This window comes from Coffea eugenioides, chromosome 9 (genome assembly GCF_003713205.1).
Source record: "Coffea eugenioides isolate CCC68of chromosome 9, Ceug_1.0, whole genome shotgun sequence".
NCBI lineage: Eukaryota > Viridiplantae > Streptophyta > Magnoliopsida > Gentianales > Rubiaceae > Coffea > Coffea eugenioides.
The window spans coordinates 23,631,050-23,647,821 of record NC_040043.1 but is presented as its reverse complement, the minus strand read 5'-3'; the positions used below and the strand labels follow the sequence as shown (position 1 = coordinate 23,647,821).

The following is a 16,772-nucleotide window of genomic DNA, read 5'->3' as shown; positions in this document are numbered from 1 at the left end:
ATTAAACAAAAATAGTATCCTAAAATTTGGGGTATCACATAAACCACAAGCGTACTATTCACAATAGCCAACTCCGAAAGAGTTCTATTTACATCCCCAAAAGCAGCTAGTCAAACCACTATATTACATTATGATAACAACCAGTAGAAAGTAGACCCTAAGGAGGGTCCTTATACAAACCACCAAAACAAAAACAAACATCTTAATTGTCCAACTATTACAAGCAAACCTAACTATACTAGTGAATGTGCCAAGGAGTTCCCCGCGTCGTCCCCTGCTAAGGAAAACAAAGGAAACGGGGTAAGCTATATGCTTAGTAAGTAAACAGGGGTAAAATCATAAATTGCACATTTAGATAAACAACTATTTCATAAAATGTCAAGTCAAGTGCAAAAGTAACAATACAAATGAAGGATACAGGTTGGCTCCAAAGCCAAGTCGTTTGCCATGCGTGACCTCCTGCCGACACTTCGTCGACCACAAATAAGGTCCGTAGAACTCCACTTGTACTCCCACCTAACACCTTATCACCCTCACTGGCCAGTCACCTCACAAACTTGCTCGAGCGAATGAAATCACAAACTTGAGCTTGAGTCACAAGCTCGGGTCACGAACTTGGTTCACATTCTCGGTGAACCGGATTCACAAACTTGGTGACCTCAGACTAAGTTGGACTGGCTTCGACCAACCCCTGACCGGCTCGAATAGTCCATCTAGGTCGGAAGATCAACCCCAACTTACAAACGTCACCCCGAGCTACAAGCTCAAGGGGTTTAAACCCAAAATAATTCATGTATACACATCTCATAAAGAAATATAGGTACAAACTAGGGTTTAGGTCGAGTGTGATCAAGTACACTCTCGCCTAAGTCCCCCTTTTTATTCACATCAAAACACATAAGCAGTTTATACACACATACGGCCTGAATACTTACTCAAAACACAAAAGTAGTACAAGAGGAGAAACCACTTCGTGCGTGTTAGGTAGTAGTAGGCCCCACCAGCTCCGCCTAACTCACCACGGTCTGAAATAGAAGATTGCATCACATTATATCACAAGCGGCCACTAACATGCCCAAAATAAGCAAAACGGAAAAATCGGCACATGCAAGTGCGGAAACGGCAAAATGGACACACGCGCGCGCGCAGAATGGCAAACGGAAACGGCCAAATCTGCCATCTCAAACCGTTTTGATCAAAAGTTAGGCTAGGAATATCGGATCAAGGTGGATGAGACACCGTTTCGAAGCTACGAGGAAGGGCTACAACTTTTATTTAAACATCTCAACCCATATCTCAATAGGTATTGGTCAAAAATGCACAAAATAGTTCCAGCCATTTCATTTCGGTTTACCAAACAGGCCCTGTTTGAAAGACAGTAACTCACGGCTCAGAAATCGGAATCAAGAAATTACAGAGGCGTTAGAAAACTCATTCATAAGGTTATAACTTTCATGTTTGGACCAAAGGCTGAATAAATACAGAGCATGAGAAAAAATGGGTCCAAACATCCCTGCCAGAACTGTCCAAATTCGAAGGCAGTTCTGACAACCGATATTGTTTTGGTCATAACTGAAGCTACGGAACTCGGATTTGGATGAACTTTATACTGTTTCGAAGATAAGACCAAGATATACATTTCTTTTGAAGAGGTCAACACCCAGTTCATACGTTATCAAAACGGACAGAACATGGTCAGAGGCTAAAACAAGAAACGCGGCAGAATTCTGAGTTTAGAATAGATGCGACTATTTTGGCCATAACTCAGGCTACAGAGATCCTTTTGACCTGAAATTTTGTAGGCATATTCAGGACCTAAGAGGCTACAACTTTTATGTTTTGAGAAACCTCTGAATCAATACGTAGTATCAAGAAACATGGAGCTCAAGTTCAGGTACTGGGCTACCCTGCTTACCCGGATTTGCCGGTTTTGCGCGTCGCAAACGCATGGTCCGTTCTATGATTGTTATGCAAGTTTTCTAGCTAAATGCACACCAAATACACACCCTAAACCAGCTCCTATGAAGGCTTCCAATGATCCGAAATTGCACCATACAATTTCCACAAACTAACCACATATTATCTACACCTTCTAATTGAACTTCATATGCATTCATTAACTTAATCTAACCATTAGAGCAACAAACCCTAGCCAAATTAACCCTAACCAAGCAATTACTCCTCACTTTAGCCTAGGGTTTCTTAACCCCAAATCAGTTTCTACCACCCACTCTCCAAACAAATGAAATACATCATCAAACACAACCATAACAAGTTCAATAACACAAGATTAAAGCTAACTAACATGTTTATCAAGAAACCCCTAATTCTTTCTTATCTTGACCAAAATTCCAGCAGCAATAAATCACTAAAATTAACCATTAAACTACTCAATAATCATCACACAACCCATAAAAATGCATAATCACCACAAAAGTCACTTGCATAACTTCAAGAGTAAAACCCCAAAACTTAACTTTCACAAGAGGTGATTTACCTTCAAACAAGCTTTGTAGTTGATCAACCTTCAACAATCAAGTACCCAAGTTAATCCCTTAAGCTCCAACAACAAGATGGAAGGCTAGAAGATGAAGAACTTGAAGGAAATTTTTCTCTTTTCTTTCCTCCTTGGTTCGGCCACCTCTCTCTCTCTCTTCTTTCTTATTTTGTTTTGTTTTTTATGGAAATCCTATGATATATACAAGATGGTCAAAGCCTTGGAAGATATTTCTATTTCCACCAATCACACAAAAGCTTCATTTTTGCTCTCAAGCCCTTACAACTTCAACTTTGCATTTGATCAACTCTTGCCCTTAAACATTTGAAAAGCTTTCAATTTACTCCATAAATGATAACTTAATCTAGTCCAAAACATATAATCATACTTAATTGCTTCACTAATCACTTTCCTATCTTAATCACCTATACTTAATCCCACATAAAAGCAATTAAACAACAACCTTTTTGTCATGGGTGAAATTAGGGTTTTAAACCCAACTTAAACTTCTAATACATCATAACGCTAAAGGTTTTTGCTAGCTTTTAGGGTTTTCTAACTTTTAAACTCACTTAACCGATAAATCAGATCAAATCCTATACTTACCTATTCTAAAACACACACTAACATAGCTAACTTTAATCACCACTCGAACTTTAATTAATACAAAAACTAGGGTTTCAATCCTAACCCCAACTTAGGGTTTTCGAAGTAGTCCCAAAACCAAATGTTATCGCACAAATAATGAATATAACCTAATATCAACCTTAAGAACGGACTGGGGCATCACATTTCATGCTAGAAAGAGGGGTAACCCGAGCGATACCCCCCAAACTAGTCAAGTCGTGACTCCTCATGTAACTTGTGCATACTGTGGCAAGATTAACCACACGGAGGCCGAGTGCTGGAGAAAACAAGGAAAATGTCTGAGGTGCGGTAGTACCGAGCATAAGTTTTCGAATTGTCCTAAAGCTTCTAAGGGAGAAGGAAATTCCCAACAACCTGCTAAATCCACTGCAAATCAATCGAGTGCCGGAAGGAATAATTAATGCCGATGATTGTAAGATGGATCCAAATTCTACGAGTAGGGGTGAATCTGACTCTACTCAACAAATAGGGATTGTGGTGTTACCCTAGCATAGACTGGCACTTTTAGAGGTTGTAATTTTTTTGGTATAGGGGATGACATCCTTTTGTTGTATATTGCGACTTAACACATTTTGATCTTGTTGTTTCCCCTTTCTTTTGAAATGATTTGATGAACTTATTATAACTTAGTGCAATTATTATGATCTTTTATGGCATATGAAAATTTACCTTGCTTTTAAATGATTTTACGGTTTATACATATATGTACTCTATTGCTCCACGTCTCTAGACCTGTAATAAGATCATGAATGGCACCCGAGAATAGTTAAGTTTAACAAGTATGAGTTTTGAATGGGAAGATTAAGAGTGATGAAAATTGGACACGGGAGGAGAAAGTATTTAAGGCTATTTATAAATCAAGGTATGAATTTCGAGGACGAAATTCTTTTAAGGGGGGAAGGATGTGAGGACCCGCAAATTTTTCAATTTTTAAACCCCTATTTTTGGCTCATTTAATTATTTATTTGGATATTTGCCCCGAATAATATTTTCTAACCTTATTAGACTTAAATACATGGAATTATGACTTCATTATAGTTTTAAAGTGACTCGTTTCAAAAATTAATTTTTGGAAGCTCGATTAATGAGCATAGTGAAAACGTGTTTGGAAATTTTAGCCAATTGGGAGTACAATAAGCTCGGAAAATTGGAGACATGTACAATGGTCCTAAAATAGGTAATTTTAGGTTTAAGTACTCAAGTGATAGTTAGTGGTACGATCGTTATAAGAATTTCTCGAAGGTTTCACTCTATCGCGCATAAATTGAAAATACGCGTTTTCACGCGCGCGATTAATTGAGGGACTTTAAACCATTATTTTGGGGCAATTAAGAGTGAATAAAATTTGTATGAATATAAGTGTGTTGGAGGTTTAGTGCACTAGTGAAATAAACTCGAGAGGAATCGAGCCCAAAACGCGCGCGTATACGTGCGGAGGAGAGTTGACTTTTGCACCAACTTGGGCCACACCTTGAAGCTTCCCAAGGAAGCTACATTTTTTATCAACTCTCTCTCTCTTCCTCACAAGAACAGCTGGCCATCAAGCTGCAGAAACAACACCCAAGTTCTTCATTTTTCATCCTCATTTCTTCAACAAAAACACTACCAAATGCCACCAAAATTTAACCATACTTAGCTTAACACTTGAAGAGTTCATTTAGCTACAAAAGAAGGGAGCTTTCCACGGTTTTCTTGGACCAAGAGAGGGCCGAAATTTCTGCTTAGCTCATCAACCAAAGTAAGTAATGATCAAACCTTCTAGTTTTGATTTATGGAAGTTCTAGTACACCTTCAAGCTCTTGTATTCATGTGGGTGGCTTGTTATTGTTGGAAAATTTTGAATGTGGGCTCTATAAACTCCCACTCTTGGATGATGGCTGTTGTGATGATTGATGATGGATTTAATGTTAGTTTGGTGTTCAAATTGGTAGATTAATGGTGCATAGCAAGTAAAAACCTCAAGGAATGCATGGCTGAAAAAATTTCCAATTCTGCCCCTGTTTTGATCGTGCTTTTTTTTGCGAAATTCTGAAGGTTTGATGGCTTGTATATGATGTTTATATGTTGTATAGATGGTGTATAAAGTTTCACCGAAAAATATTGAGGTTTGGTTGGTCAAATGGATTAATCTTGCAAAGCTAGTAAACCTGGAAAATTTTTCCCGTAATGCTCAAACAGCCTTCGTGTTTCGTCTATATCTTTGTACTCCGACGTCAAAATCAAGTGCTGTCAGTGGCATTTGAAGCTAGACATCCCCAGATTTCTAACGTTATAAAATGTAACCCCTAATTCCACCCGAGTATTCCGTACCAACCGTTTACAGATGTCTGTCCTGTTTCTCTGTTTTGCTGTAATGAAGTTCAGAAGCTACAACTTGAGGCTCGAATTTGAGGTAGTTGTGTGCTGAATTTCAAAACAATTTCTTCTGTGAAATTATAGTTTTATGAATGTATTTTCTAATGCCATCAACCATGCTTAATTCTGAGTTGAATTGAGTGATTTGGGATCAAAATACGAAACCTGCCCTGTTCTTGAAAAGGCTAAATTTTGGGCAAAATTGATGCTAGGCTTGTTGTGGACTTGCCAATAGAATTTCTTGGAGTTAAAACACTTACCAAATGTACCATGAATGTTCCTTAGGCTTTTCCTACACAAATGAATCATGTTTTAAGGATTTTCCCTGGTCAAATGTTTGGAATGGAAAACAAAAAGTTCAAGGCAGTTCTGCCTTAGGATTTTTCGAAACTTTGGATGTTTGGTTGACTACCTTCCCGAAAGTATTTTTCCACACTACAAGAAAATTGCGTTTCTGTGACAGGCGAAAGTCGTCACTAAAAATTCAGAAGTCATCACAAAAAAAGTCAGTGACGACTTTTACTGCTGTCACAGAGCTGTCACTAGTTCTATGTCACAAAAGGGGGTCCATGTGACGACTGTTGAAAGTCGTCACAAACGATTTCGCTTTTGTGATGACTCTTGTCGTCACTCATTGTTGTACATTGTGTGACGACTTTTATTGTCACTAAGCTGGCTAAATTCTTGTCATAGTCAACCCTTGGAGTTGTCACATTATGCTTCCGTTCAGTGACGACTTTTGTTGTCATTGTTTTCCATCCATAAAAAGTGACGACTTTCTGGTGTCACTAGTGAAACTTGTTGGCAGTGACAACTTTTTTATTGTCATTTATTTTTTTGTAAAAAGCAATAATCTAATGTTAATTACGCAACATAGCTGCCAACAATCACAAAACGTTCATTGAGTAGCAAGGAGAAAAAAAAAGCCAACATACGAAAAGAAAGCCAACATTCATTTCCAATAGAAGATCAACCCAAATACATATATATATAAATGTTGCCTCAAATGAGTCATAAACCATGCACCATCCAAAATAAGCCATTCAGTTACAATACTAGTGATTTCCCATCCACAATAGAGAGTAGTAAAGTTCTATACAAAAATATGAGCACGATTCCCATCTAGAACAAAACATGAGCACGATAGGCCTTGTAGTCTTCAAATCAAAAACCATCTTCACAGCAATGACTGGCTTCTTCTTCTTGGGAATCGTGTTAGAACCTACACGTTACCAAAATTGAAGCAATGAGCACTGGTGTTAAAACTGGAACTACACTTCTAGATAGGCACCATATTATAAAAACTAATGTCACTCTAATTTGAAATTATAGAAATCTAAGTAAATTGCTTAACACAAAAATAAAGTGAAATTATAGCAAATAAGACAGTGAATGTATATTCTGTGAAATATAGAATAACAATACAAACACAATAAATATCTGCATGTTCACAAATATATATGCAATAACAACAATAAAATCCTAAAATCATTGAGAGCCTAGATGATCGTGAACCACACAGTATATCAAGAAAAAAAACACACACACACACACACAATCACAGGTGCCTCTTTTTCCTTAGCACAAAAAAAAAATTCTGATACAGAAAAATTTAAATGAGTTCGACAAAGAAAAAAGTGGAATACATCCCAACATTCAAACACCTTTACTTTAAAAACACTAAAGTTTTGGTTGCAACATCCAGCACCTCAATGGCTGTAATTAAACATGAACAAGATTTCAAGCACCTAAATCAGCCTCAAGCAACTCAATTGCATTAAACAGGAATCAGATTTGGTGGAACCAGAATTCAAGTGCCATCAAGCAACTAAATTGACATCAAGCAACCCAATTGTATTAAAAATGAATCTCTATTTTGTAGAACCAGAATTCAAGTGCCTCAATTGTAATAACTATGAAGAGCAAACAATTTATTTATACCTGACACAGAAGTTGCTTATTTGCGCAAGTCTTTCAGCTGGTTAGCTAACTCATCATACAGGCTTCTTGTTTCTGTTTGTTGCTGTTGCAAGGTCTTAATCAACTCTTGCTGAGCAGTGAATTGTTGAGTTACTTCTGCAGCTCGTTTTTCTGCTTCATCTGCTCTTTTTCGGCTGTCCTCAATCTCATGCCTCCAGCGTTCTACCTCAGCAGCTTGCTTCTTGGTTGTACTACGACCGCGGATGTGTCCAGGTATGTAACCAAGTTCTTGCTCACATATTTCCTTGCTAGTCATTGAAGTTGTAGCCTGCAATTCCCTCATTTTGTCCTAGGCAAGTAAAAAATATGATCATTATGTAGCTGGAATGGATGTCAATAATTTAAAAATCCATTATCCAAGTGAAACAGCTCACCAAGGTCTCTTTTGCTTTGTCATTTACCAGCCCCCCTAACTTCTTTGACTTTCGACTTAACTCAAACATGTCTATCTCTAAAAGCTCGACATCTTCTTTCCTTTTCAGTCCAAATTTTCAATTTTTTCATTTTCAGTCATATGACAAAAAGGATGTACATGTACAAGTGTTGGCTGGGTTTCAGATTACATTTTCCTCAACAACTCTTGCAAGCGATTTTGTGCCAACAGTAGTGTGGCAGTCATTTTTGGCACGATTTTGCTTGTTACATTCACTAATTTTCTGCCACAAATTAGTGAAAATTTTAACTGACAAAGATTAGCAAATTTGTGAAGTGAAATCTGAAATTTAATAAAAGGATACGTTATTTTGACAAGCTAACCTTAAATTCATCATTTTCAAAGTAGCTGACCAGTCACTTCCAATCTTCTTCACTCACACCTTCAGGAACTTGCCTCAATGCTTCTTGCCTTGATTCAAAACTCTGGAAATACTTGTGAAGCCGATATCGATGGTTTCGATATTGTGTGTTTAACTGCCTATTAATAGCAGTTTTTGAGGTGATGTGCTCTGGAAATCGAAAGTCATCCTACAAGAACAGTGCAATCTACTTAAAACCAAGCAAATCTATGTGAAAATGACATATTAAATCTAAGGAAGATTTGAGTGCAAAAGTAGTGCAAATCTAAAGCAGTAAAATCTCTCATACTTTCTGGATGAAATTAGAGTATTAGCGGATCAACAAATACCATAACCGTGCTGTATATGCCTTCTCGGTCACCGGGATTGAGATGGGACCACTTTGGAACATTAAGCCTAGCAGCCTTCCTAACAACACAACCCCCTTCTGTGATGAAGTATTGAGAATCCTTCCCAACAATCCGCCGAATACAATCATCAATTTCAATGGTGAGCGTCTCATTAGCCTCCTTTTTTTTTGATAATGATAGATTTCGTGTACGTCCTCTTCTTCTTGCTGACAGCAGCATAGCTATTAACAAATATCAGTCCATACATTACTTTGACCACATTAACAAAGTCAGTCATGAAATAGAAACTTGGTTTTTAATTTCAGCCGTGAAAATGAAGTCTAACTTACCATTTTCTTGCTCATCCGAAACTGGAATAGTCTCATTTTCTCCGGATGCACGAGACTCAGATGTCTGAGGGTGTATCATCCTACTCTCACTAGCAATTTCTCTAGGTGAAGAAGTTGGAGTGATAGATATTGCATTCTCTGAGGATACACTCTTGGATGCACTTCTTGGTTGATTGCTTCCAACTGAATTAGGTATTGCAGGCTGTTGTGCACCTTGAGCTTTTCTCTGCAGCATTTGGCCTCGCTTTCCTGGTCCAGCCATCTAAAAGTAACAAGAAGTTAGTGTTACAGCATAGTATAATTTAGGAATAAAAACTAGTTAGCCGGAGTTAAAGAGATTAAACTTAGTGTCATGTAGTCCTCATCAATTTCACCTATTCCGAATCGATGTCATTATCACTAAGAATCTCCTCTTCGTCTTCCTCATTGTTAGACTCATGTTCATTCACTTCATCATCATCATTAATGAAGTCTTCAAAGGTGCCATTTGAGCTATTTTTTGACTTCTCAGCATGTACAATGGATGAAGGTACAGCCTTCGGTATCTCATTGTCTTCTCTTGAAAGTAATGGTGGATTGTCGAGGTCTATTATAATAGTGAAATCCCCAGTTGCTTCTTCTTGATATATTTCCTCAACAATTGGTTCTTTTTCTAAATCTTCAGGAACATCATACAAGTGCCTTGGACTGAACCTCTCGACGACAAACCAGTTTTTGCCTAGTTTCTAGTCTTCAAGATAAAAGACTTGTTGGACATGTTGAGGGAGGACATATGGTTGGTCTTCATACCATTTTCTGGACGAATTGACACTTGTGATACCCCATTCTTTGTCCACTTGCATCCCAGCACTATCATCGGTCTTCCACCAGTCACACTTGAATACTATAACCTTTTTTTCCCCGAGCCAGTATCTTACTTCAATAATTTGTTGTATCACACCATAAAAATCGATCATATTGTTACCATGCTCACCTCTAACTACAATACCACTGTTTTGAGTCTTTCTTTGCCTTTCCCGATTTTCCGTGTGAAACCTATACCCATTAACCATGCAGCCCGTATACATGCAAACTCGGTTGTCTAGCCCAAATGCTAATGCTCGAAGCTCGCCATTGGAAGCCTCACTGCCATACATAACCTAGTAAGGACAATTTCACCTAAATCAGTAATTTATTGTATTAGAGATAAAAAAAGTAGGCTGTCCAAATGACACTACAAACATACACACTGTTTAACCCATTTTGCAAATTCTCTATCGTGCCTTTGGTCCACATTTTCAGCACTCTCTGTCTCCAACTCCATTTTATCCGCACTATAGACAAAAACAATAAACCCATAAATTTTTTATGAACATATCAAAATATAGAATAAAGGTACAAGCTTTAATTAACATTAAAAGCTTACTTTATATAGTCCTCAAGCTCATCACAATTGTTCAATATAAATGTATGAATTTTTTCCAGCTCTGAGTCAAGGAAATTGCCCCTTTTGGGCCCTCCAAATGGACGACCAGGGCATGAAAAAATGGACAATTCACCAGTATTATATCCCCTATCATTGTTTCGTTCAGGCTTGTTGAATATCATATCAATATTGTCTAGGTACATAGAGCAGAATGTCAAGCATTCTTTATCTATGTACCGCTCAGCAATGCATCCCTCTGGCCGGGCCTTATTCCCAACATAACTTTTCAGCACTGCCATATGTCTTTCTCAAAGGAAAATAAAAGAAATTAGAAGATTGCAGTGGTCTTTAATAAAAAAAAACTTACAAGGCTATATGTACAACTCTCTACCTCTCAAATGGGAACATCCAACGATATTGAGCTGGACCGCCAAGGATAGCTTCAGCAGGCAAGTGAACCATCAAGTGCATCATTATATCGAAGAAACTGGAGGGAACAACCTCTCTAATTTACATAAGATGACTGCAATTTTTTGGCCTAACTCCTCCAGAACCTCTCTATGTAATGTTCTAGCACATAATTTTTTGAAGAATTCACTTAACTCGAATAGCACTTGCCGAACTTCTTTTGTTAAACTTCCACGGATTGCAAGTGGGAGTAGCCTTTGTATAAAAATGTGGAAGTCATGACTTTTCATTCCAGAAATTTGAAACTAGCCATTCTTTATACATCGGCAAATGTTTGAGGCAAACCCATCTGGATATTTGACAGAATTCAAGAACTCACATACTTTTTTTTTCTCCTCCTTGGTTAGGCTATAACAGGCATGTGGCATGATATAAGAGTCGCCATTTGGAATCAAATGTAGCTCTTTTTTCAAACCCAAATCCTTCAAATCTTGATGACACAACCAGTGGTCTTTGGTTTTGTTTTCAATATCCATAATTGTGGCAATGACAGTCTCTGAGACATTTTTTGACACATGCATTAAATCCAAATTATGCCTAAGAAGGAGGTCTGCCCAATATGGTAACTCAAAGAAACAACTTTTCTTTGTCCAGTTCAAACCACTCTTAGAACGCTTGCATTTCTTTGCATTGGATTGCGCCTTGGTCTTCCCAAAATTTACCTCCATATTTTGCACCTGATCCAAAATTTCATTTCCAGATAAAGGTGCAACAGGATTCCTAAAGTCCACATTGCCATTGAAAGGTTTTTTTTCTCGCCGCCAAGAATGGTCAATGGGTAAGAAGCGGCGATGACCTGTGTAACACAACTTTTTTCGGTGTGGTAAATGTACGCAAGTTGTCTCAACCATGCAAATAGGACATGCTTGATACCCTTTCGTACTCCATCCGGACAGCATTGCATAAGCTGGAAAATCATTTATAGTCCATAGTAAAGCTGCCCGGAGGTCAAATTTCTTGCCACTATATGCATCATATGTTTCAACACCAAGCCACATTTCATTCAGTTCATCTATTAGAGTCTCCATGTAAACATCAATCTCATTTCCCGGGGATTTAGGCCCAGGAATTAGCATTGATAGGAAAAAGAAAGGATCTCTCATACACTTCCAAGGGGACAGATTGTATGGCACTAGATAAATAGGCCAGATGCTATAAGCACTACTCATGGTCCCAAAAGGATTGAAACCATCAGTTGCAAGACCTAACCTCACATTTCTAGGATCAACGGCGAAGTCCGGATGCAACCTATCAAAGTGTTTCCATGCTTCACTGTCTGCTGGATGCCGCATGATGTTATCATCATGCACACACTTTTCTTTATGCCATCTCATATCTGAAGCTATTTCTTTGTGGGTATATAATCGTTGCAGCCTAGGCTTCAAAGGAAAGTAACGCAAAACTTTGCGTGGAACTCTTGAACCTGCCATCTTGTAGCGAGGTTCTTTACAATTTAGATTTGGACAAGTGTCAAAATTTTCATTTTCCTTGCGGAAGAGAACACAATCATTGACACAAGCATGGATTTTTTTAGATTTAAAACCTAAGTCTCGAATGAGCTTCTTAGCATCAGCAAAAGACTTGGGAACTGTGGCTTCAGGAGGTAGTGCATGCCTAAAAATTTCCAGCAATGCATTGAAGGACTTTATAGTCCACCCGCTCATTGTTTTCAAATGGAGCAAAGTGACTACAAAGGATAGCTTTGAGTAAAAATGATTCCCTGGATACAGCTCCTTTTTTGCATCTTCTAACAATTTAAGAAAGTTATCTGTGTCACTATGATTCGCATTTAGACTATCATCCGTTGATTCTTCCCTACCAGCCCAATTGTCCCCCCATTGTGCTGTCCCAATGTCGTGCAACATGTCATTTAAATCTTCAGTATCACTATCCTCCTCTCCATCCCCATGTTTAGTACTATCCCCACAATTTTGGTGTCGAAATTGTTCCCCATGGTGTATCCATCTTGTGTAGCTTTTACGAATGCCTTGAGTCAATAAATGATCCTCCACAACTGTTTTAGTTTGGTTACAAAAATTATTGCATTGTGTACATGGGCATGGGATTTTCTGATTTTCAACTTTTTGAGAATATGCAAACTTGAGGAAATTTTTACTCCGAGTTCATAAGCCTTGTCCTTCCTATTGCTAATCTTCATCCAAGTTTTATCCATGTCCTAGATATAGACACATCAGCCTTTAGTACAAAATACTTTTCTAATATCAAACTAAAGAGAATAATTTGTTAACTAGCCTTTTCAAAAATTAAGGCTACAAGTCATATGAAAAGCAGCCATAAAAGTAATATGAAAATTCATATGAAAAGCCATGAAATCAGTATCATATATCAAGAAAAGTAATATGTAAAATGCAACATTTCAGAAGCCCAAATTGCCTCGGATAATGGCAAGGAAATGAAGCCTTTCGGGGGCAGGACAGAAGCCATTGGATAATGAGCTAACAAAAACAGGGGAAAATTAAAATGTAGGTTCGAAAATGGCAAGGAAATGAAGAACAAAGAACAAACTTCAGTTGAACTTACCTGAGAAATGTATAGCTTTCCCCAATTGCCTCGGATTTGCTGGTGCTAAAGAGCTCGACGCGGTTGCGGGTCAATAGAGGGGAGAAAGGGCTATCGTCAGTGGTGAAGGAAATGCTGAAGAATAAATTATGGTGCTGGATAGCTCGGACTTCAGCGGCTGATGGTGGTGGATAGCGGCGGACTTCAGCGGTTAACGGTGGTGAGCGGCATTTCGACGCGGTTGCGGGTCAATGGAGGGGAGAAAGGGTCATCGTCAGTGGTGAAGGAAAGGCTGAAGAATAAAGCTCAAGTTGCTGGGTAGCGGCAAACTTCAGCTGCTGATGGTGGTGGATAGCGGCGGACTTCAGCGGCTAACGGTGGCGAGCGGCATTTCGAATCTACGGGAAGGAAGGGTTAGTTCACCATAGGAAGGAAAGACTGAGAATGAAATTTGTCTAAGTGTTGGAAGAGAGAAGCGGCGAGACTTTTGTTTGTGTGTGAACAACCAAAAACGACGTCGTTTTGTAGAGATTTCAGCCACCCGCCTCGCGCCTCTTTCAGATTTCAGACTGGCGCTCTTTTTTTTTTGGCATCTAAGCACATCTTTGAGATTCCAGGATTCACACCTTTAGCTTCATACATTTTTTTTCTTTTTTTTTTCCCTGGTCAAATTTTTTTTTCAGGTTTCTTTTTTCATACTTAATCTCTTTTTTTTTTCCTTAATCTCATCTATAAATATCAAATAAATTATTTGATATTGGTTTCTTTTTTGTGCATGTATATATATATATATGTGTGCTTGTTTGTGTCTATATACATCTTTTTGGGTTTGGACAACTCAATATACAAATTATTTAAGAAATTACCTTACAATAAAACTTACACAATAAAACATGTTTCAAAAATTTAACATGCATAGAATCGCTTATATACAGTATAGCACTTCTTACTCATGCTTATACTACTCTTTGTCTATTACTTAGTTTTTATAATAAATTAAAAGAAACATGTAATCAAATATTCTGTTAAATGTGTGGCAACTCACAATCTTATTGCACAACAGATATTTTACTGAATAATTTTAATTTCGTATATACCCATTCCATATGAAAATAATTATTACTTATGATGTATTACACGTTATACTAATCTTTCACAGTGCTAACATTAGACTACAAATTATATTCAATTACACTTTTTCAAATTATTTCAGTTATTGATTTTTGGGGGTTGTTATACGGAATAATAAACAATTCGTGAAAAAATTTTTATGCTCAGACATGTCTATTATGTCAACTTAGCAAAAATTACAAATATCTAAAAATAGTTTGTTATTATATCATTTGCAGTTTGCTAATACGTAATGAATATGGGCTAAATTATAAAATTAGGGTATCATATCTTCGGTGCTTTTGCTCATATAAAAGAATTGGGGGCTAAATAATAAAATTAGGGTGCCATAGTAGAATTAGTGAAATTTGATGAAAATACTATAGAATTGCTTATATACAGTATAGCACTTCTTACTCATGCTTATCCTACTCTTTGTCTATTACTTAGTTTTTATAATAAATTAAAAGAAACATGTAATCAAATATTCTGTTAAATGTGTTACAACTCTCAATCTTATTGCACGACAGATATTTTACTGAATAATTTTAATTTCGTATATACCCATTCCATATGAAAATAATTATTACTTATGATGTATTACACGTTATACTAATCTTTCACAGTGCTAACATTAGACTACAAATTATATTCAATTACACTTTTTCAAATTATTTCAGTTATTGATTTTTGGGGGTTGTTATAAGTAATAATAAACAATTCATGAAAAAAATTTTATGCTCAGACATGTCTATTATGTCAACTTAGCAAAAATTACAAATATCTAAAAATAGTTTGTTATTATATCATTTGCATTTTGTTAATACATAATGAATAGGGGCTAAATTATAAAATTAGGGTGTCATATCTTCGGTGCTTTTGCTAATATAAAAGAATTGGGGGCTAAAAAATAAAATTAGGGTGTCATAGTAGAATTAGTGAAAGTTGATGAAAATACTGTAGTATACAGTGATGCAAAAAGTTGTCACAAAATTGGAACCGGGTAGACTTTCAATGACAACAAGTTATGTTGTCACTGTAGAGAGAGCGTTTGTGACGACTTTACTTGAGTTGTCATAAAATCATTTCCCGCGGCATCAAATGAGATGCGCGCCAACTATTTCGTGATGAGTTGAGAATGACAACTTCCAATGTTGTCACTGATTATGCTTGTGTTGTACTCATCTGTGATGACACCTAATGTCGTCACTGAATTAGGTTATCTGTGACAAGATTTTTGTTGTCACATAAATTTTTGTCACTGAAAAATATATTTCTTGTAGTGCCATGAAATTTGGTAGAGGGACAACCCTTATATGGTGGTATTATACTGCTAATTTTGGTGTTATTCTGAGACCGTTTCATTGCTCAAATAAATTTCCAAAGTTCAAGACTTGATTTTGGAAAACCCTTGTTTAACAAGGAAATTTGGGTAACTTTGAGCTACTATATCTTGGTACTCAAAACTCCGTTTCTCGTTCCACTTATTTTGTTGTAAACTTGGATTACAACACTACTAGAGTTAGAAATTTTAAAGGCTAGTTCCAATCAAGTGAATTTTGCTGAATTTTCAAAGTTGGCCAAAAACCAACTTAAATCTGCCTTATGAACCAAAACAGCGACTTTGAGCTCATTTTGAATGTTTTCCATTTGGAATCTTAGAGAAGTTTATTCTAGGAACTTTTAGTACTTTGGAAGAGGTTTCCAACGGTACCAAGTTTTCCAATTTTGGACTTGTAAAGAATGAGATACGGTTTTTCAAAGATCTCGTACCAAAACTTAAATTTCCGAGTCTTAAGGAAATAGAGATTTTTGAATTCTCCTTATTCCTTTGATGTTACTTGAATGTATTAAACTTGATTTCCAAGATGAAATCTCAATTGCTTTTGTGCATTAAAATCCCATCTTTGAACCCCGATTTACGAGTGGTTGGGATTCGTTTTCTTTGGGATTTTCTTAGATTATGCATTAAGTACAATCTTTGTAATAATTGGGGGTTTTGAGTGATAAATCCTTATTAATTGCTCAGGCACACAAGAGGAACTTCAAGAGGATCCCACGGTGGACGCTTGAACTTCGAGTGCCGTTTCTTCTTGTTTACTTGGTGAGTGTCAAGTGCATGTTAAATACTTATGTAATTGAAATGTGAATTGTACAAGTGTTATACATGATACGTAAATTTGTTGAGATGAGTGTGTATTTTATCGCGCTCGTTCTCCTTTGGGGAATGCTACAGTTAAAATGTGCTATGTGAATTGATTTTCGAATTGTGTGAAATGAATTGTTATAGGAATTAAGTGAAGTGTTGTTATTGCC

The 16,772-nt window shown here is 37.0% G+C and overlaps 1 protein-coding gene and 1 long non-coding RNA gene across 2 annotated transcripts; both read right to left on the bottom strand.

The window, feature by feature from the left end:
• Positions 1–6,462: 6,462 nt before the first annotated feature.
• On the bottom strand, positions 6,463–7,660 carry LOC113783769. The gene is made up of 2 exons (XR_003469972.1): positions 7,442–7,660; positions 6,463–6,722 (listed from the first exon to the last, which is right to left on the bottom strand). It is a non-coding gene; the product is annotated as an uncharacterized LOC113783769 (long non-coding RNA).
• Positions 7,661–11,071: 3,411 nt separating this feature from the next.
• LOC113782374 lies at positions 11,072–12,999 on the bottom strand. The gene is made up of 2 exons (XM_027328268.1): positions 12,927–12,999; positions 11,072–12,840 (listed from the first exon to the last, which is right to left on the bottom strand). Exons 1-2 carry the CDS (start codon positions 12,997–12,999, stop codon positions 11,072–11,074), a joined length of 1,842 nt encoding a protein of 613 aa, XP_027184069.1.
• Positions 13,000–16,772: the final 3,773 nt, after the last annotated feature.